At 38.1% G+C, this 17213-nt stretch overlaps 2 protein-coding genes and 1 long non-coding RNA gene across 6 annotated transcripts; 1 reads left to right on the top strand and 2 right to left on the bottom strand.

Moving 5' to 3' along the window:
• Positions 1-7: 7 nt before the first annotated feature.
• LOC112166427 (GTPase Der) lies at positions 8-4832 on the top strand. 4 transcript variants are annotated; one of them, XR_005800006.1, is made up of 5 exons: positions 8-143; positions 369-2557; positions 3470-3547; positions 4275-4332; positions 4457-4832. XR_005800006.1 is itself a non-coding variant. In XM_024303268.2 (3 exons), exon 2 carries the CDS (start codon positions 612-614, stop codon positions 2541-2543), a length of 1932 nt encoding a protein of 643 aa, XP_024159036.1. In that variant the 5' UTR covers positions 8-143; positions 369-611; the 3' UTR covers positions 2544-2557; positions 3470-3691. The 4 variants fall into 4 exon arrangements, 1 of the variants encoding a protein (XP_024159036.1); XR_002923265.2 differs by having other exon boundaries at positions 4241-4332; XR_002923267.2 differs by lacking the exon at positions 3470-3547 and having other exon boundaries at positions 4241-4332; positions 4457-4831.
• Positions 4833-5903: 1071 nt separating this feature from the next.
• Positions 5904-8244, bottom strand: LOC121053168. The gene is made up of 5 exons (XR_005810950.1): positions 8145-8244; positions 7821-7974; positions 7189-7251; positions 6543-6673; positions 5904-6154 (listed from the first exon to the last, which is right to left on the bottom strand). It is a non-coding gene; the product is annotated as an uncharacterized LOC121053168 (long non-coding RNA).
• Positions 8245-14227: 5983 nt separating this feature from the next.
• On the bottom strand, positions 14228-16098 carry LOC112203576. The gene is made up of 4 exons (XM_024344522.1): positions 15957-16098; positions 14886-15397; positions 14552-14797; positions 14228-14386 (listed from the first exon to the last, which is right to left on the bottom strand). The coding sequence occupies exons 1-4, from the start codon at positions 16096-16098 to the stop codon at positions 14228-14230; spliced, it is 1059 nt and encodes a 352-aa protein (XP_024200290.1).
• Between the last annotated feature and the right edge of the window lie 1115 nt (positions 16099-17213).

Genomic DNA, 17213 nt, shown 5'->3' with positions numbered 1-17213 from the left:
AAATTCTCTCTATCTTTTATCTCAGAGGTTTTCATAGGTTTCCTGTTTCTAATAGTGCCGCCATTTGAGAAACCCATTGATTTTCCAACCTTGAGAGACATGAAGCAACCCAGATAAGAAAACTAGCGGCGTCTAATTCAAAGGTAGGTTCTTTATTCATTCTGGTTCTTTCTCTTTTGTGTTTTGTTACTACTGTAGTGGTGACTCCCTCAGCTCTTCAGTTCAATCCAAGTATTTTTTTTTTCTCACCTTGTCAATCTGTGATTCTGAGATTGGGGTTGATACCAAGAGTAAATTATCGACATTTATTACTTTAGAATTTGTCTCTGGAAATTTGGTGCATTTGTTAAGAGAGTTTAATTTTGCAGGAACCAGTGTTCAGTTTGTTTCAATCTTCAAAGAAACCAAAGCAAGCAAGATAGTCGTTTTGAGAGTTGAAACCCTTTTTGGATCTTTGATATGTTTAGGGTATATCAATGACTGCCTTAGACAGCTCCACACTCTCTCAATTTAAGACTTGATTCATTTCCCTGAATCGCTGCAGTTTTAACAAAGACTCTGGTCTACAGACAGCTCAGACATTACTGTTTGACACAATTCACATCTTGGGTATGTCTTCTTCATGGATTCGTTCACTTTCAGCTCAGAAGAGGAAGTTTGGTTATGGCCTCTTTCATAATCCACTTAAGAGTTCCACAAACTCAATCCCCCAGTTTTGCATACAGAGACACAGAGACCTGACTACCATTGGATCCTTTTTTACCACTTCCTCGTTCAATCGCATTGGAATACCGTCTTTGAGTTGGATTCATGGCAGGCCAATCTCAATCTTGCATCCTTGCATCCTTCAGGCTACAGCGGAACTTTGCACGCTAACTAATGTTGAACCGTCTGATACTGATTCTTGCAGTGATGCAGGTGCTCGTGTTGAGGTGTCGCGTGATGATTCGGATGATAATGTTGCAACAAAGGAAGTTAGGGTTGAGTATGAAAAGCCAGTAGATTTCACCAAAGTGAAGAAGAATCTGCTTCCGACTGTGATTCTTGTTGGCCGCCCGAATGTGGGCAAGTCAGCTTTGTTCAATCGTTTGATCCGGAGGCGGGAGGCCCTTGTGTACAACACACCAGATGATCATGTTACTCGTGACTTCAGAGATGGCATTGCTAAATTGGGTGATCTGCGATTCAGGGTATTGGATTCGGCTGGCTTAGAAACAGCAGCTTCTTCAGGTTCTATTCTTGACAGAACAGCAGGGATGACTGCAAGTATATTGGCAAGGTCTCAGTTTGCGGTTTTCCTTATAGATGTGAGAGCTGGACTGCACCCACTGGATCTGGAGGTTGGAAGGTGGTTGCGCAAGCATGCACCTGGAATCAATATTGTAGTTGCCATGAATAAATCAGAGTCACTTTTTGATGGTAGTGGCTCTCTTGCTGCGGCTGCTGCTGAAGCTTATAGGTTGGGATGGGGTGACCCTATTGCCATTTCAGCTGAAACTGGACTCGGTATGCAAGATCTTTATGGGAGTCTAAAGCCTATGCTTGAGGATTATATGCTCAGTGTCTTAAACAATCAAGAAAACACTGATGAGGGAAATTTCAGTGACGACAGCTCCTGTGAGATTGAGGATAGTAAGCTGCCATTACAGTTAGCAATCGTTGGAAAACCCAATGTTGGGAAGTCAACCTTGCTGAATACATTGTTACAAGAAGAACGTGTGCTGGTAGGTCCGGAGGCTGGTCTGACAAGAGATTCAATTAGAGCTGAGTTTGAATTTCAAGGGAGAACTATCTACCTGGTTGACACTGCAGGCTGGTTGCAGAGAACAAAGATGGAGAAAGGACCATCATCCTTGAGCATTGTGCAGTCAAGAAAGAGTCTCATGAGAGCTCATGTAGTTGCTCTGGTCCTAGATGCCGAAGAGATCTCAAAGGCCAGAAGAAGTATGAAGCATGATGAAGTAGTTATAGCTAGACAGGCTATTGAAGAAGGCCGTGGTTTAGTGGTGGTTGTGAACAAGATGGATCTATTAAAAGAACAAGAAATTTGTGACAACGTTATGGAAGCTGTGCCTCAAGAAATTCAGACTGTTATACCCCAGGTGACTGGAATACCAGTAGTATTCATATCAGCATTGGAAGGAAGGGGTCAGGCAGCTGTCATGCACCAAGTTATTGATACATATGAAAAATGGTGTTCAAGGTTGTCCACAGCTCGTCTGAACCGTTGGTTGCGCAAGGTTATGAGCAGGCATTCTTGGAAAGATCAGTCTGCTCAACCCAAGGTTAAGTACTTTACACAGGTGAAAGCACGACCACCCACTTTTGTGGCCTTTGTTAGTGGGAAGAAAGAGCTCTCAGATACAGACATCAGGTTCTTAAAAAGGTCTTTGAAGGAAGACTTTGATTTGGGTGGAATTCCGATCAGGATCATGCAGAGGAACGTCCCACGGAAGGCTGCCAATGGCAATAGCAAGAGCGGCCAATTTACTAATAGAATGCCTGATAGGATCTTCTCTGACAAGAGAACTGTATCCGTGTGAACTACCATTTCTCAGTAAGTTAAACTTGTCAACAATTGAGGTTGTGCAATTGTTTCAAGGACATTTCTAGATTAGAGCGTATTTACTGATTATGATAAAGAACTGATTATTATATTCTAGGTTCAACGGGATTAACAGACATGGAGATTTAAGCAAGCCAAATCTCTTACATATTTTTGCCCCAAATCCAATGGTCAACCTTTCTTATCTCTGATGTTGGGTCTGCATGATTATGCATAATAGTCAGATGCTTGCTTCTTTTATATGCCAGTTCATTGTGGGGGTTTCTGTTTTATTGTTTATGGACTTGGTAACTTTCACGAACTTAAAGCTGTGAGTCAACATTGTTTCTTACATTTTCTTTCATTAGTTCATATCATATCTTTTGACATGGAAATTCTCACTTTTGTTTTTTACATTTGTTATCTTGCTTGTAATACTTTAGCTTGTTCCAATACGGTTGATTTTTTGAGTTCTGGAGTGTGAGACAAGATATATTTCTTTTTTCATTCACCTTTGTTTTCTGTTTGGATTGCTGACAAGGTTTATTATGTTTTTAGCTGTCTAGACAAAAGTTCTCACTTTTCTATGTTCTTGTAATTGTTGGTCTGGCTCTGATTTGTGAACTGTAATATCTCTGAGGAATGATAGACAGAATTGTGATTGGGAAAAAGTCTTATATTTTTCTCAAACTCTCAATATACTGGGAAATGTGTGGTATGAGTATATTAATTAAGCTGTTCAGAGGTTGTTTGGTCTAAAGGTTATTATCTATTTGGAATTTTTTTATTCACTGTGCTGTTTCTTCATATGTCTCCATATAATCAGCATTCTGTGATGAAAAGTTTTCTTTTAATCTTTTATTGTTTTTTTTTTTCTATTGCATTTTGTGATCCCTCAGAGTGATGTTAGATATTGTGCTTCAGGTGCTTCTTGGGGATGTTGGAGCTATGATGTCTTCTCTAGGGTTTCTCTTTGTATTAGGATGGTTTCTTGAATTTCAGGTTCGTTCAGTTTAAAGTTTTGGGGCAATTCATTTTATAGAGAGGAGCTACTACAGCTATAGTTGAGTGTGACATAACAGTTGAAGAAAGATTTCTACGAACCAATTTTTATCTACTCTTCAATTTAGATTTTGTTTCCTGAAATTTATCTTATTGCTGATGGTGAAGTAAAGAGGCATGGGATCTTCTTAAGAAGTGGTTGTGGACAAAGAGGTCTGAGGCTTACAAAATGCATCATCTTATACTCGTAGGTAGCACATAATCCATATAGTGTTGTTACATGAGAAATGCACTTCGTGGATTAAGATAATGAAATTTCACTACGATTTGCAGTAAAGATGGTTCTGGTAATATATTTCGAATAGTTGATCTTAGGTCTTATGTCCTGCATATGCCTTCTAAAGTTTTTCAGCCTTCCCGAGCTGAAAAGTGCTTTGTCCCTGACATTTAAAATGTTTTTGGGTTTCATATGTTTAATATTTTAGCATCTGTACGACTGTACTGAGTAATCACCATTAACAGTCAACATAGTCAAAGTGGAAATGCTTTGATTCATTCTACTTACCAGCTGAATTTCATATCACCAAAGCAACGTTTAGAATTATTTGGTTGCAATAGTCTGAAGATCAAATGGAGATCTTTTGAGTGATCTTCCTTTTGTGTATAACTTTCAAAATTTCATGCTTCATATAGGTAATATATAAATCCTTCTATTGATGTTGGTCAGTATTTTACTGAAGTTGTGAATGGCGACATGCCGACAAACCTGAAGAAAAGCACTTGAGGTGAGTTTCATTTTTCATATTACTCGAAATCATTACTTTTAACAACTCAACATGACAGTCTAGCTCTTATTAAGCTTATTTTCTTCTTTAATTGGTTGGTGTTTCCGTTATGGTTTGCAAGTAGGAGATAACACTTGGAGAATATGAGAGAGTTTCCGAAGAGAAGAGGAAGGTTCAGTTGGAGGCGTACAATCAGGAAAAAGGTGGTGGTGTTTGTTCTTTTTTTTTTTTTTTGGTGGCAACTGCTTGAAGCTTTGTATATTTGGTCCATGGAGCTGCATTGTGTTTCATCAGATAATTAGGTGTACCGTCTGAGAATGCTAGTTTTTCCATCAATGACTATTATTTATCAATGTCCGTGAGCTTCTTGTACATTTTGGATACTGGTAGAACCTCCGTTAAAATTGCATCAATAACAGAATTCACTATAAAAACTCATGTCCTTGATAGTATTCATATTGTAATCTCATAAAGAAGGTGAAGTCCATTACACTTCCGATACCTTGTTTACGAGTTAGTTCAGCAATTTAGATCAGTAAATTATAGTTTTTATGTCAAACATTGTGATGGGATGCATAAAATCACACTTCGGATCGATATCACCAAGCAAGACATCAGCAAAAGATGATGGACATCGGTGGTAGACTGGCGGTGTTTATCAACATATTGTAATACTGTGAACTGAACATGGTTTCTCCACAAATGAAGAACAAACTGAGGCTGATGACAGGATAGTGACGGGGAGGAGATAAGTGTGCGGGTCTGTCGGAGAAGATGAAGCTAACAGAGGATAATGATGAGACTAGGGCGGTGAAACACAAACGGAGCAAGAACATCAAATTGCTTTTGATGACACCAAGAGAAAGAAAAGAGTGACGTGTGACTGGTATCAAATTTGATTCATGATTTTGCCATTAAATTTAGGGGCCGTGACCATTTACCCAATTTCAGCTTAAAAATTGTCCACTTACTCAACTAACACTACAAAAAAAAATTACAATAGCCGCGGCGCCCTGCCGTAGCGAAAAGTTGTTTTGCCGTCGCAAAAAAGCATTTGCGACGGCAAAGCTTCTGACGCCGTTGGTGGCATCGCCAATATCTTTAGCCACGGCAAAATGTCGTGGCAGACCACTTTTGCGACGGCAAAGAGCTTTGCGACACTTACTCTGCGACGGTTTCATACTACCCCTAATGCCGTCACCATTACAAAATATACTACGGCAAATTTCCGTCGCAGCATAATTAATATTAAGACAATTATATTACTTCCCGCCAAAATTTGTTTCCTACCAAATTTGTTTCCCGCCAAATTTTTTCCCGCCATTTTTTTTTTGCTGCCAAACTAATTTGCTTCCCGCCAATTTTTCAATAGCAAATTTTGCTACAGTCTCGTTGCCGTAGCTTCGGTGTGGTGTTATATAGAAATGTATTCTTGGCTACGGCAATTCACCGATGCTAGTGGCCAACCAGCAAATTTTTTTTTTTTATAACAAAACTTGTATTTTTGCAACATCCAAAAATGGGATAAAAATCTCAATATACAACACATATATTGTCCATTAACTCATCAATTTCATAGCAATGTAATTAAGTTGATGCATTCATCCAAATATGTAATTAGAAGAAATACAAAGTTATGCCCAAAACCAAGCACCTAATGAAGACAACCAAGAGTAACACTTAACAAAAATTCCAATATTGCACTATTAGAATATGAACATATTGAAACTCAGTCCATTGCTCTATCACAGCTTGAATATGGATTCCCTTCTTCTCCTACAGATTCCTTCCGAATTTCATGGTCACTAGTTGCATCCGGAACCTAAGACATCAAAAAAAGGAAATTGATATATCATGTATGGCTTTGCATATCACCCTTTTTCAATGTCACACCATAACCCAATTTCAATAATGAACATCGCAGGTTGCACCATTCTTTATAATCATATTACAAAGAGAATGGCAGTATGAGAGGAAATTTCAAACCAAGTGTCATCAAAGCTAGTGTTTCTTTTACAAGTTGATACTAGTATGTATATTCATCATTGATAAATTAATAAAGGTATATATGTACAAACGAGCACACTGGTTGATAACACGCTAATTTCTTGAACACTGTACAAACCAGTACCATTGGTTAACTGACTAAAGAGAAATCAAATGAGGAACAATAACTTTAATTAAGAAGCTATAATGACAAAGTGACTTACCACATAATGCCATTCTAATGCAGTGATTGTCCACAATGGTCTGTTATACTTTTCACAATGCCATTCTAACCCCTTCTCTCTAACTTTGAAGTAATTCTAGTTCACTGAATAGACAGATAACAAGCTAAAGTCTACAATACACAATAGGCACCCTCAGTCAGAACTCACAATATTCAATAAACATGAGCTATTAAGAAATAGGAACTGAAAGCAACCTTTGAAATTTCAGTATTGATTCTCAGTTCAATAAACATGAGCTATTAATATCTTGATCTAGTTGCTTGGCAACTGAAGCAATCCCGGAGTCTTGAGGAAGCAACCACAAGAAAGTGTAACTTTAAGAACCCTAAACCATTCATTGGATTTACAATGATGCATTATATTAATTGAAGAGAATCAGTTAATTTAGAAAACAGTTTAAACTCTTTAGTCACTCAAATGATGAATTGAGTTATTTTCTTAAGGTATCCACCAGGTTGTCTGCACCACCAGGTTATTTTCTTAAGGTATCCACCAGTTATTTTCTTAAAGCAGATGTTTAGAGATCCTTCCATTCTATTGACCATATTATTTTTCTACAGAGTACAAACTAATAAATGGAAATATATTCCAGAATAATAATCAAGATCCAGTGATATGAACTAACCGAAATCATTGCCTCAAAATCAGGTTCCACTGCAAAGCATGCCCAGAGTGCTTCCTTCCTTATCTACATGAAACAAACTAATAGTAATAAATAATAAATTTTCTTAATAAAGAAATAAATATAGAGAAAGAAACAAGGATAGTCTGCTCAAGCCTCTGGCAGTAAAGAACTCAACGAACTATGTTGAAATCGTAAGATAAAATAATGTGGAAATTTTGAAATAGAGTTCCAAAGTCCAAACCCAAACTGTATAGGCACAGTTAGGAGCGAAACTTAATTAATGGAAAAGACAGTGGCCACTGAAGTAGTCAACAGCAAGGAGGACAAGAATCTCAATGCCAAAAGCCCACAAGTTAATTTTAGTTTTGCTTTGCACTTGCCTCAACTTAAAAGAGAATAAAGTGATGGATGGAAGTGAAGAAACAGGGGCATCTTAACAGCTTTGGAAAATGCATGGCCATCTTCTCTTCATGCGAATGGGGGTAGTCAACAAAACAAAGCTATTGGTCTTGAAAAAAAAAAAAGTATTTTGTTTGGTCCAACCTTCATCAGAAAAAGGGGATAAACACTAATTCATTAGCACAAAGTACCTCATCATGTATGATTCACTCAAGCCAAGTATGGTCAGTAACCTCAACCCCTCAATATCTTTCTCCTACAAACATCAAATGTTGCAAGTGAGCTAATTAGCTATAAGTATGGTCACTTTCGGAGCTGCAAAGCCAAGTTTCAGAGAGGACCCAATTCCGAAACTTCCTCCACACCATTCTTCCCCAGTCTCATCACCTGCAAATAGAAATTAATAATAGTAAGAAAATACATTCAGATAGAGATATTAAACCAAGGAGGTTTCCAAATTTTAATACTTCATCATTACCGAACAAAACAAAATAGCGAATAATGGAAGAGTGAAACCTCAACTGAACAAAAGTGTACCCGTCTGAATATTAGCTTACCAAGCTTCATTGAGGAAAAGCAATTATTCCACCGGTTTATGTGACCAGAAACTCGTATGTAAAAACATGCTGAAAACATCACCCACAAGAACTTAACTTTAAAACATAGAGCAAAAATTCTCACTTAAAAATAAAAATAGAGAATGCAAAAGAGGTCTACATCATCTAATACTTGATTGAAATGTTGCAGCTATTTCTCATTTGTGAAGCAAAAGAGACTTGCTCGAAATTGCACAGGAGAAAGAAACATTAATTTTGTCCACCAACCTGTATAGGAGAAAAAGAACAAAAGTTATCTTCCCATCAATATCTAATTTCTGCGTCTAAATTTTGCTTCACAGAGTCAACCAGCTGTTAATCACCAATCATCTGTAGCAATCTATAGCAAAGTTAATTACCAATCATCAAACATGAAAAAAAGCATATACTAGCAGAAAATAACTTGGCAAGTTCATCCAAACTAAGTAGTGCATGGCAATACTTTTTCTTGAGCAATGAGTCAATCTCTACCATCAGATACTTGAGTAGGACATGATCATAAACAATCAGATAGAGCAACCTGTGTGGTCTTTTAATTTTGACTTTAACAAAGAGCGTAGTGTTCTTCTCACCAAGCTAAAAAAGATATGTAGTAGTCAATAATTGATCTATAAGTGTACAAGTTACAATTATTGAAATGAAAACATGTTATACCTTTACACCACACTTGAGTACTAAGAAAAACATAACAAAGATTCAATAAAACTGTAAATAAGTAGAAGCAGATCTTCAACGAAATATTGACTTACAGAGAGTCTTCTAATATTGACTGAGAAGCATGCTTTCTGAAAACATATTAAGTAAAACAGAACAAAATCAATTTGACAATCCAAACAGCACAACAAGAATCAAAATCAATAATTCAACTTACAAAAAGAAAAAATAATGACGAAAAAAAAACTTTGTAATGGGTCTATGCCAGAACAAAAACCCATAAATAGATTCAGATTCTAAGAAAAAATCACATACCCAAAAGCCTCTCTTTTGAAATTGGTGATATTGCTAAGTGCAGCTCGATGCTTAAGCACCATCTCCTTCACAAACTTGCACCAATATTATTACAATTCTAGATACAGATTGCAGGAAAAGAAACAACCCACCATCGTACAAAATCGTGCAGCTCCAACTTCTGACCACCATTACGTTGAACTCATTTTGCATCTACAAATCTCTTCTCCTGGTAAAATACAATTACCAAGCTTCAGACGCCAAACATTAAATGGAATCTGTAACCGGAATATAGTGATCCCTTTAGTTTATTACAAGATATATATGATATACCTAGGAAACCTAGCCCTGCAACAATTCGTGCCACTCCTCAATATCTGTTAATGGATTCATAAGTTCGGTGAGTAGATTTACTTTTGTTTCTCTAAATGAAAAGTAAAAAGTTAACATCAAGTTTCTCATCTATCAATGTGTTCACTTACCCCTAAAACTCAAAAGAGGAAAAACCATAGTTCCCACAGAAGAAGAAGAAGAAGAATTAGAGAAAATAATATTACCTATAAAGATGGTAATTGATAATTGCACTGAGAAAATACTCGGTGCAATTGCAGTCGGGTCTGAGGAGATCTTTGGAGCTCCTTGAACAGAAATTATAGTTTCGAAAGAAAAAATGAATCAAACCAGTGGAAATCATAATCGCGATGACATGAAAAGGATAATATAATTGTGCAATTGGTAAACACAATTTGATGGAAAAGGAGACGAAAATGGAGAGGGAAATTTACCTGGAACAAAAGAATACTTGTCAACATCCTTCATTGTAGGATCGATACCAAAATCCAGACACCAGTATAGTATGTACGATAACACCAGTCCCTTGTCCCTACATCTTTCAAGATTAGTAAGTAATACTGATGTACTAAAATCAGAACAGAAAAACTTTGCCTTTGTCATTTCACCGCTTGAGCCTTGTTCCTTCTAGTCAACCCTCAATTCTAAAATGAAATTCACTTTACCTTCTAAATGCATTTACATTTTGTATACAAATTAACAGAGAAGTGCAAGAAAGCAAATTCACACAAGCAATGACTAAAGCTTTCAGTCCACAATGAATTAAATCACAGATAATTTCTAGTAGATTATAACTGAAAATCTCAACATAAATTTGAATCTACCAGTAAAAAACAAGAAGCCCAAAACAGAAACCAAGCAAAAAGAGAGTTGAGAACTGACCCAAGACGCGAGCTTTCAGAGAACAGAGAAGAGAGACCATCTTAGTTGAATCAAAATTCTGTACGAATTTCGCTTGGACAGAAAGAAACTCGCATGAATGACCCCGTCATTGAATTGGAAGCATCTGAGTCGAATTAGATTCAACGAGAGAGGAGAGGAACGACTGAAGAGTAAGCCAAAATGAAATACCCAAAAAGAGTAAGCCCTGGATCTAGATCAGCACAGTGGCCACCAAGTTCTGCGATGCTCAATTTGTCCAGTTAGATCGAGAACACAGAGAGAGAGAGAGAGAGAGAGAGAGAGGGATGCGATAGAGAACAAGGATCGAGAGAAATAGGCTAGGGTTTTTTGATGAGAAAATAGATTTAATAAGAGAATTGGGCTCATAGTTGTTAACTAGTGCGACGGCATTTTAGACGCAGTCGCCAAGTATTGGAAGTCTGCGACTGCAAATGTTTGCCGAAGATAAATATTAAAGTTTGGCTACCCCATTGCCACGGCATAGCAACTCAGTCGCAAGTTTTACGACGGCGTGATTTTGCCGAAGCAAAAAGTCAATTTTTTGCAAAGGCAAAAGGATGCCGACGCCAAACGGGGTAGCCGTTGCAATTATTTTTTGTAGTGTAAGAGTTTTTTAACCCTACTTACCCAATCTAACATCTATTGACAGTTTTGCCCCTATTATTAAATTGAAAACCATCGATCTCTATCCTCTCTCTCTCTCTAAAATCTGCCTCCTCACCCAAACCACCGTCGTCGGTCTGGCAACAGCTCCCTTGGCGGCTTCTCAGCCATCACCGCCGGCCAGTCCATTGAGCCCAGGTAGGTCCTCGAGCCCAAGCAGGTGAACTGCCGCGTTGAGTCCGGCGACTTCAAAAAGGCCACGGCCGACTGTTACTTCTAGAAGCATCTCGCCAAAATCGAAGACCTCCACCTGTTAATGGACCAGAAGGACTTTCTCCGGCTCAAGAACCAGTTGAAGATCAAAATGGTGGACGATACAGAGTCGTTTTGCTTTAGATTGAAGGGACTGGTGGAGATCACCAGGCTGTATAAGGACTTGAAGCATAAGGTATCGAACGTGTTGGGAGTGGAGGTGGACCCGATGGGCGGGCCAAGGATCCAGGAGGCGGTGATCTGCTGCAGGCGATGCAGACTATCAAGTCGGCGGTGAAACGTTTCTTCTTCGCGTACAAGCAGGTGCTGGTGGTGAAACGTTTCCTACTTTTCTGGGTGGCCCAATTTTTTTTTTCTTGGTAAACTGTGAGCTCCAAGAATGAGGAAGGGGAAAAAAAAAGTGAACATGTAGAACTAAACATATAAATTGATCAATTGTGCTTGTGGTGTATTCATTTTGGTTTTGGGAGTTTATGCAACTCACTGGAGGGCAATAATATGATTATTGGGGAGCAATAATATGAGTATTGGGGGGCAATAATATGCATATAAATTGATCAATTGTGCCTGTAGCGTATTCATTTTGGTTTTGGGAGTTTATGCAATTCACTGGAGGGCAATAATATGATTATTGAGAGACAATAATATGAGTATTGGGGGGCAATAATATGATTACTGGGGGGCAATAATATGGTTACTGGGTATTATTAGGGGGCAATATATTCAGATGCCGGAATCCGGTCACCAGTCCGGTAGCCGGATTCCGGTGACCGATTGCCGGATTCCGGTCATTGGTCGCCGGCGTCAGGTCACCGGTCGGCGGAGTCCGCCACCGGAGTCAAGCAAGGTCTCCAATGACTTCTTTCTCAAAGTGACAAAGAAGGAGAGGGCAAAATTGTCCTAAAAATGAATTTAAAAAAAAACTAAATTGGGTATTAGGGAAATAATTTCTTAGAGTGTTTGGATAAGTGAGCAATCTCTTAGAGTGTTTGGATAAGTGGGCAATTTTTAAGCTAAAATTGGGTAAATGATAATTTCCCCTTAAATTTAGGGTGGTGCTATTCACACACCCATTTTTTCTATTCATACACCCCTTTTATTTTTCTATTACTTTAATTCAATTTATTTTTACAAATTACTCTAACTACCCTTCTTTGCAATTCTAATTTTTTTTTTTTTTCTATTTGACAAGTCAATCATGAATCAATAATCATCTAAATTGCAAAAGCCATTTAAAGTTTGGGGTAAGACGCATGCTTTACTCCTTTGTTGTTTGGGGTTCCAATATTGTACCTAGCTTATTAAAGTTTTTCACCTCTTATAGATTGGCAATAAGCCATTTTCAGACGCAGTCTGCAAATTTGGAAAATTTCTCTGGTACAACCATCCTAGTGTCTCGATACTTACCACCTCTATCACAGCCTATGTACACACACTTATCAGGTTTTGATGTTCTTATAACAGATACATACCCGTCCATGAATTCAATTTTATGAACAGCAGCAAGAAGGTCTTCCCGACTATTAAAATTTACTTCCAGCAAAGAAAGCATTTTGTCAACTTCATTTATCTCTACTTTGACTTCCTAGATCACCAAAACAATAATCATTCATATATAATGCCAACTAGTATACTAATTTCTAGATAGCCAAACAAGAAAGCATAAGACTCATAAGTTAATTACATCAGTACACACAAAAAGAGCAATCAGCAATGTATCCAATGTATAAGCAATATGATCCTACATTGATCAATTCATCTCTGATCCAATGTTTCAAAGCCTTTTTAAATCATGCTAGTGCAATACAATAAAAGTTTCAATGTGTCTAGCAGCTCTGCCTTTAGCCTTGTTAAATCATCTTTTCACTTTATTACCAGCGGGAAACAATTGTTTCTTGTTCTTATACATCAATACATATAAAACTAGCACAATAGTATCAGCATGTTATATATGCGATTGTAAAACCATATATCCATGCTCACAATCATATGCACATTAACTTGACAACAATCACAAAAAGAATCAAAACTTACCTTCAACAATCACAGGCATGGATTCCATCTTCTGCAGCTGCAAAACTTGATCACTAGAATATAGCCTTCTGTTGCTTACCAACCTTGCTTCTCAATGGACAGAACTAATGCAATAAAAATCGTGGTGGCAACATGGACTAATTCATTCATATATATAGGAGACTTAAACCTCAAGAAGCTTCCCATTAAAGCAGTCCATATCAGATTAGGTTTCCTAGTTAGATCCTTAATGTAACACTTCATTGTAGTCTTTCTTGCAGACCAAGAATATGATTATTTAACCTTAATGAATTGATACACTCTTTCATTAAGCTACAATTATTGGTTTATAGTTTGTGTCCATGTTGAACTAATTTTGACATTAAGCTAATTATCAATTCACTTTATGTTATGTGTGACAAGTCCATAATGAATCTAACAATGAGGTATCTAGAAAAAAAAAAAATCAAAGCGTCAATGACTTCAAAATTATCAATCAACTCAAGTCAAAACCATGATTAACACGCTTCCCATACCAAAATCAAACCAAGACAAATAGAACCCACAAATTTAACGCTCTTAGATCCACGAAATCACTGAGAAACTGACCATGAGCAATGGATTGAAATACACCAAATAATTTGAGTTAGAATCTTATCAGAAATGATGGATTCAAAGGGCCTCGAATGATCACTAAATTCATATTTTTCTTCCATGTCTCCATTGCAAATCAGATGTAAAATTTTCTCCCAAGATTGGTCTACAATTTCTTGCTCTGCCATAGTTGAACTTCAAAGCATCACATTAGAGAGATGGAATGACTATGCTAAAGAAGTTTTTGATGGAAAAGAAAAGAAGGAATCACAAAGAGTTTTGTAGTCCTCGTCTGCAGTAAAATAAGAGTTTAGATTTTAGATTTTTTTTTTTAGGGAAATGAAATAGATTTCATTGACTTACAAGTCATTACAATCAATGGATATAAGCTCCACCACATTTGGAGGAGGTACAGTAGGAGGAGGTACAGTAAAGAGCTGCATAAAAAACTGTCCATTTTTAGCATCTTGTGCTAAAGTATGAGCCACTATGTTTGCTGCTCGGTGCACATGGTGAACCTGCACAAAGGTTGCTAGCTACAGGGCCTCTCGAAGGTCACTTAAGAGGTAGCCCAGCTCCGAATGATCAAGGGAATCATGCGCCACAGCTTGTACCAAGTCTTGATAATCAATTTCCACTATCAGAGAGACAAATTAATGAGAGATAGCTAGCTGGACACCCACCAGCAGCGCTACCAGTTCCGCATGCCGAGCGGAAGAAGCTGCAGGAAGTGTGTGGCGAAAACCTCCTAAACAAGAGCCTTCAAAGTCTCGAAACACACCCCCAACATCTACATTCCCATCCACATTGCTAAAAGCCGCATCCACATTTAGTTTGATCATACCTATAGGAGGCTTCTTCCATCTAACATTCTGTATTGGAGATGCAAGGCGAGAAGATGAATAAGGAACCTTAAATTCCTCCCACCCCTAGAGTAAGTGGCATAACTTCCAAAGCTAACTTAGCTTCATCACCCCATACTTTCACGTTTCGATTACACCAAGTTGCCCAAATCACCATCAACAAAGTAGCAAAGGTAGTAGGGGACTGAGAATAAGAAGCTACTAACCAATCAATCACACTTGTAGAAGAAGGAACATTGGGAATATTTGCCAATTGAAGAAATGAGCTAGCATGGGAGCAATCTCTTAATGCATGTAGAGGGGACTTAATCTCTTCATCGCAGAATGGGCATTGGGTATCAATGTCTATACCCCTTTCACTTAGCCGACTCCGAGATGGAAGAATATTGGACGCCACCTTCCACACACAAATTTTAACCTTCCCCGGAACCGGGGCTTGCCAAATCCGATTCCAAAGCTCGGCACTAGGGTTAGGCATGCCGAAATTCTCACCCAAAACTCTATCCTGTGCTATATGGTAGGCGGATTTGACGTTGAAGCCTCCCTTCTTATCACCAAACCAAATCCACCGATCATCATGCATACGATTATTAAGTGGAAGAGCCAAGATCTTTTGTGTAATATGTAATGGGAAGAGCTCCTGTAGTAAAGCCTGGTTCCAAACACCTGGAGATAAAATAAGATATGAAACCATATTAATTCTAGGAGTATAGAAAGAAGTCAAATCCTCCCCTATCAACCAAGGATCAGTCCACACGTTGGTGGACTTACCATCCCCAATATGACGCCGAATACCGGCCTGCAGAACATCTCTACCATTCAGAATGCTCCGCCAAGCATAGGATGGAGCTTAACCAACCTCCGCGTCCCAAAAATTACAACGGGGAAAATAGATTGCCTTCAACATCCTACCAACCAAAGACTCAGGATCTTCAATTAGACGGCATCCTTGTTTAGCTAACATAGCCAGATTAAAAGCAAACATCTGACGAAATCCCATTCCACCCATCACTTTAGGTTTACATAACTCATCCCAAGCTCTCCAATGCATAGCTTTTTTTATCTTCTGTACTCCCCCACCAAAATTGGGCACAAAGTTGGTGGAGTTCATGAATCAAATTCTGCGATAGAAGTTAGCAATTCATAGTGTATAGGGGCATTGCCTATGCTATGACTTTTATCAGAATCTCCTTACCAGCTGCACTTAATAATTTGGTACGCCAACCTGTAAGCTTCTTTGACAAATTATCTTTGATATAAGCAAAAGTGTCAGCTTTCGATCTACCTACCAGATTAGGAATGCCAAGATACTTCTCATGCTTGTCCACTACCTGAACGTCTAGAATGTCAGCCAATGATTGCCGCATATGGGAAGGCACACTCCCACTAAATACCACACTACTTTTTAGAATTTGGTAATGATTGACTTGCAAAAAAGAAAAAAAGAAAAAAAAATAATCAGAATTGCAAAGGAGGGTAGTTAGGATAATTTGTCAAAATAAATTGAATTAATGTATTAGAAAAATAGAAGGGGTGTGTGAATAGAAAAAATGGGTGTGTGAATAGCACCACCCTATTTTTATTGCACACCCCTTACTCATATGCCTAGCCTAATGGAAACGAACAAAGTAATGCCATAGATGACAAGACAATCTAGCACCGATTGACATCAAACAACAAGGATCCAGATCTGGATCGACCCGATCTCGAATCAGACTCGACCCAAAAGCACAACCGATTTTAAAAGCAGACCTAGAAAGTGTGCCATTTGCCTATATATTAACATGAAGCTTTTGGCTTCTGCAGCAAATCATCTGAAATTATTTTCTGTGCTGAGTTTCGGCAATTCCAGCCACCTAAACTTTCAATGACTTGGTCCACATCCACAAGCTTCAAATTGGGTGATTAAAAACTAGTGTTAATTAAAAACATTCACCATTCATAAACCTTTCTCTCGTTTTCATATCCTCCAGGTCTCTGAACCCTGTGCTATTCGTGGATGCGTGAAGGTTTTTATGCAATTTCAGTCCAAAACCACTCATTTGAGTGTCACAGCAGTCGTTCTTCTCCATTAGGCTTTTCAAACTTGCCGCTTCAAAGCGGAAATTGAGTTGTATCAAAAAAAAAGAAGCGGAAATTGAGTACTTTTCTTTTTTGTTTCCATCTTCTGAGTGTAATCTGAAATGAATCACGAGACTTTTCAGCCATATGTACGATCAAAGGCACTTCACATATACTATGGCTTTCTTGTACCAAAAATATACCATGGCTTTAAGGTAATTCCAGAGTATATGACTGTATTGTTTTTCTTTTTGAGCAAAAGTTGAGTGGCTATGCAAGTAGAATATGATCAAATTACACCAGCCAAGGAAGCTTCATGGAGGAGAATTTCTTGACTACAAGGAAAAACCAAAGCTAGATAAAGCAAATCAATAAGCCAGAAGCAAACCAAGTTGTGAGACAAGCTACAGTACCCCCGGGT

Source organism: Rosa chinensis, chromosome 5 (genome assembly GCF_002994745.2).
Source record: "Rosa chinensis cultivar Old Blush chromosome 5, RchiOBHm-V2, whole genome shotgun sequence".
Taxonomy (NCBI): domain Eukaryota; kingdom Viridiplantae; phylum Streptophyta; class Magnoliopsida; order Rosales; family Rosaceae; genus Rosa; species Rosa chinensis.
This window is presented reverse-complemented; position numbering and strand designations above follow the sequence as displayed.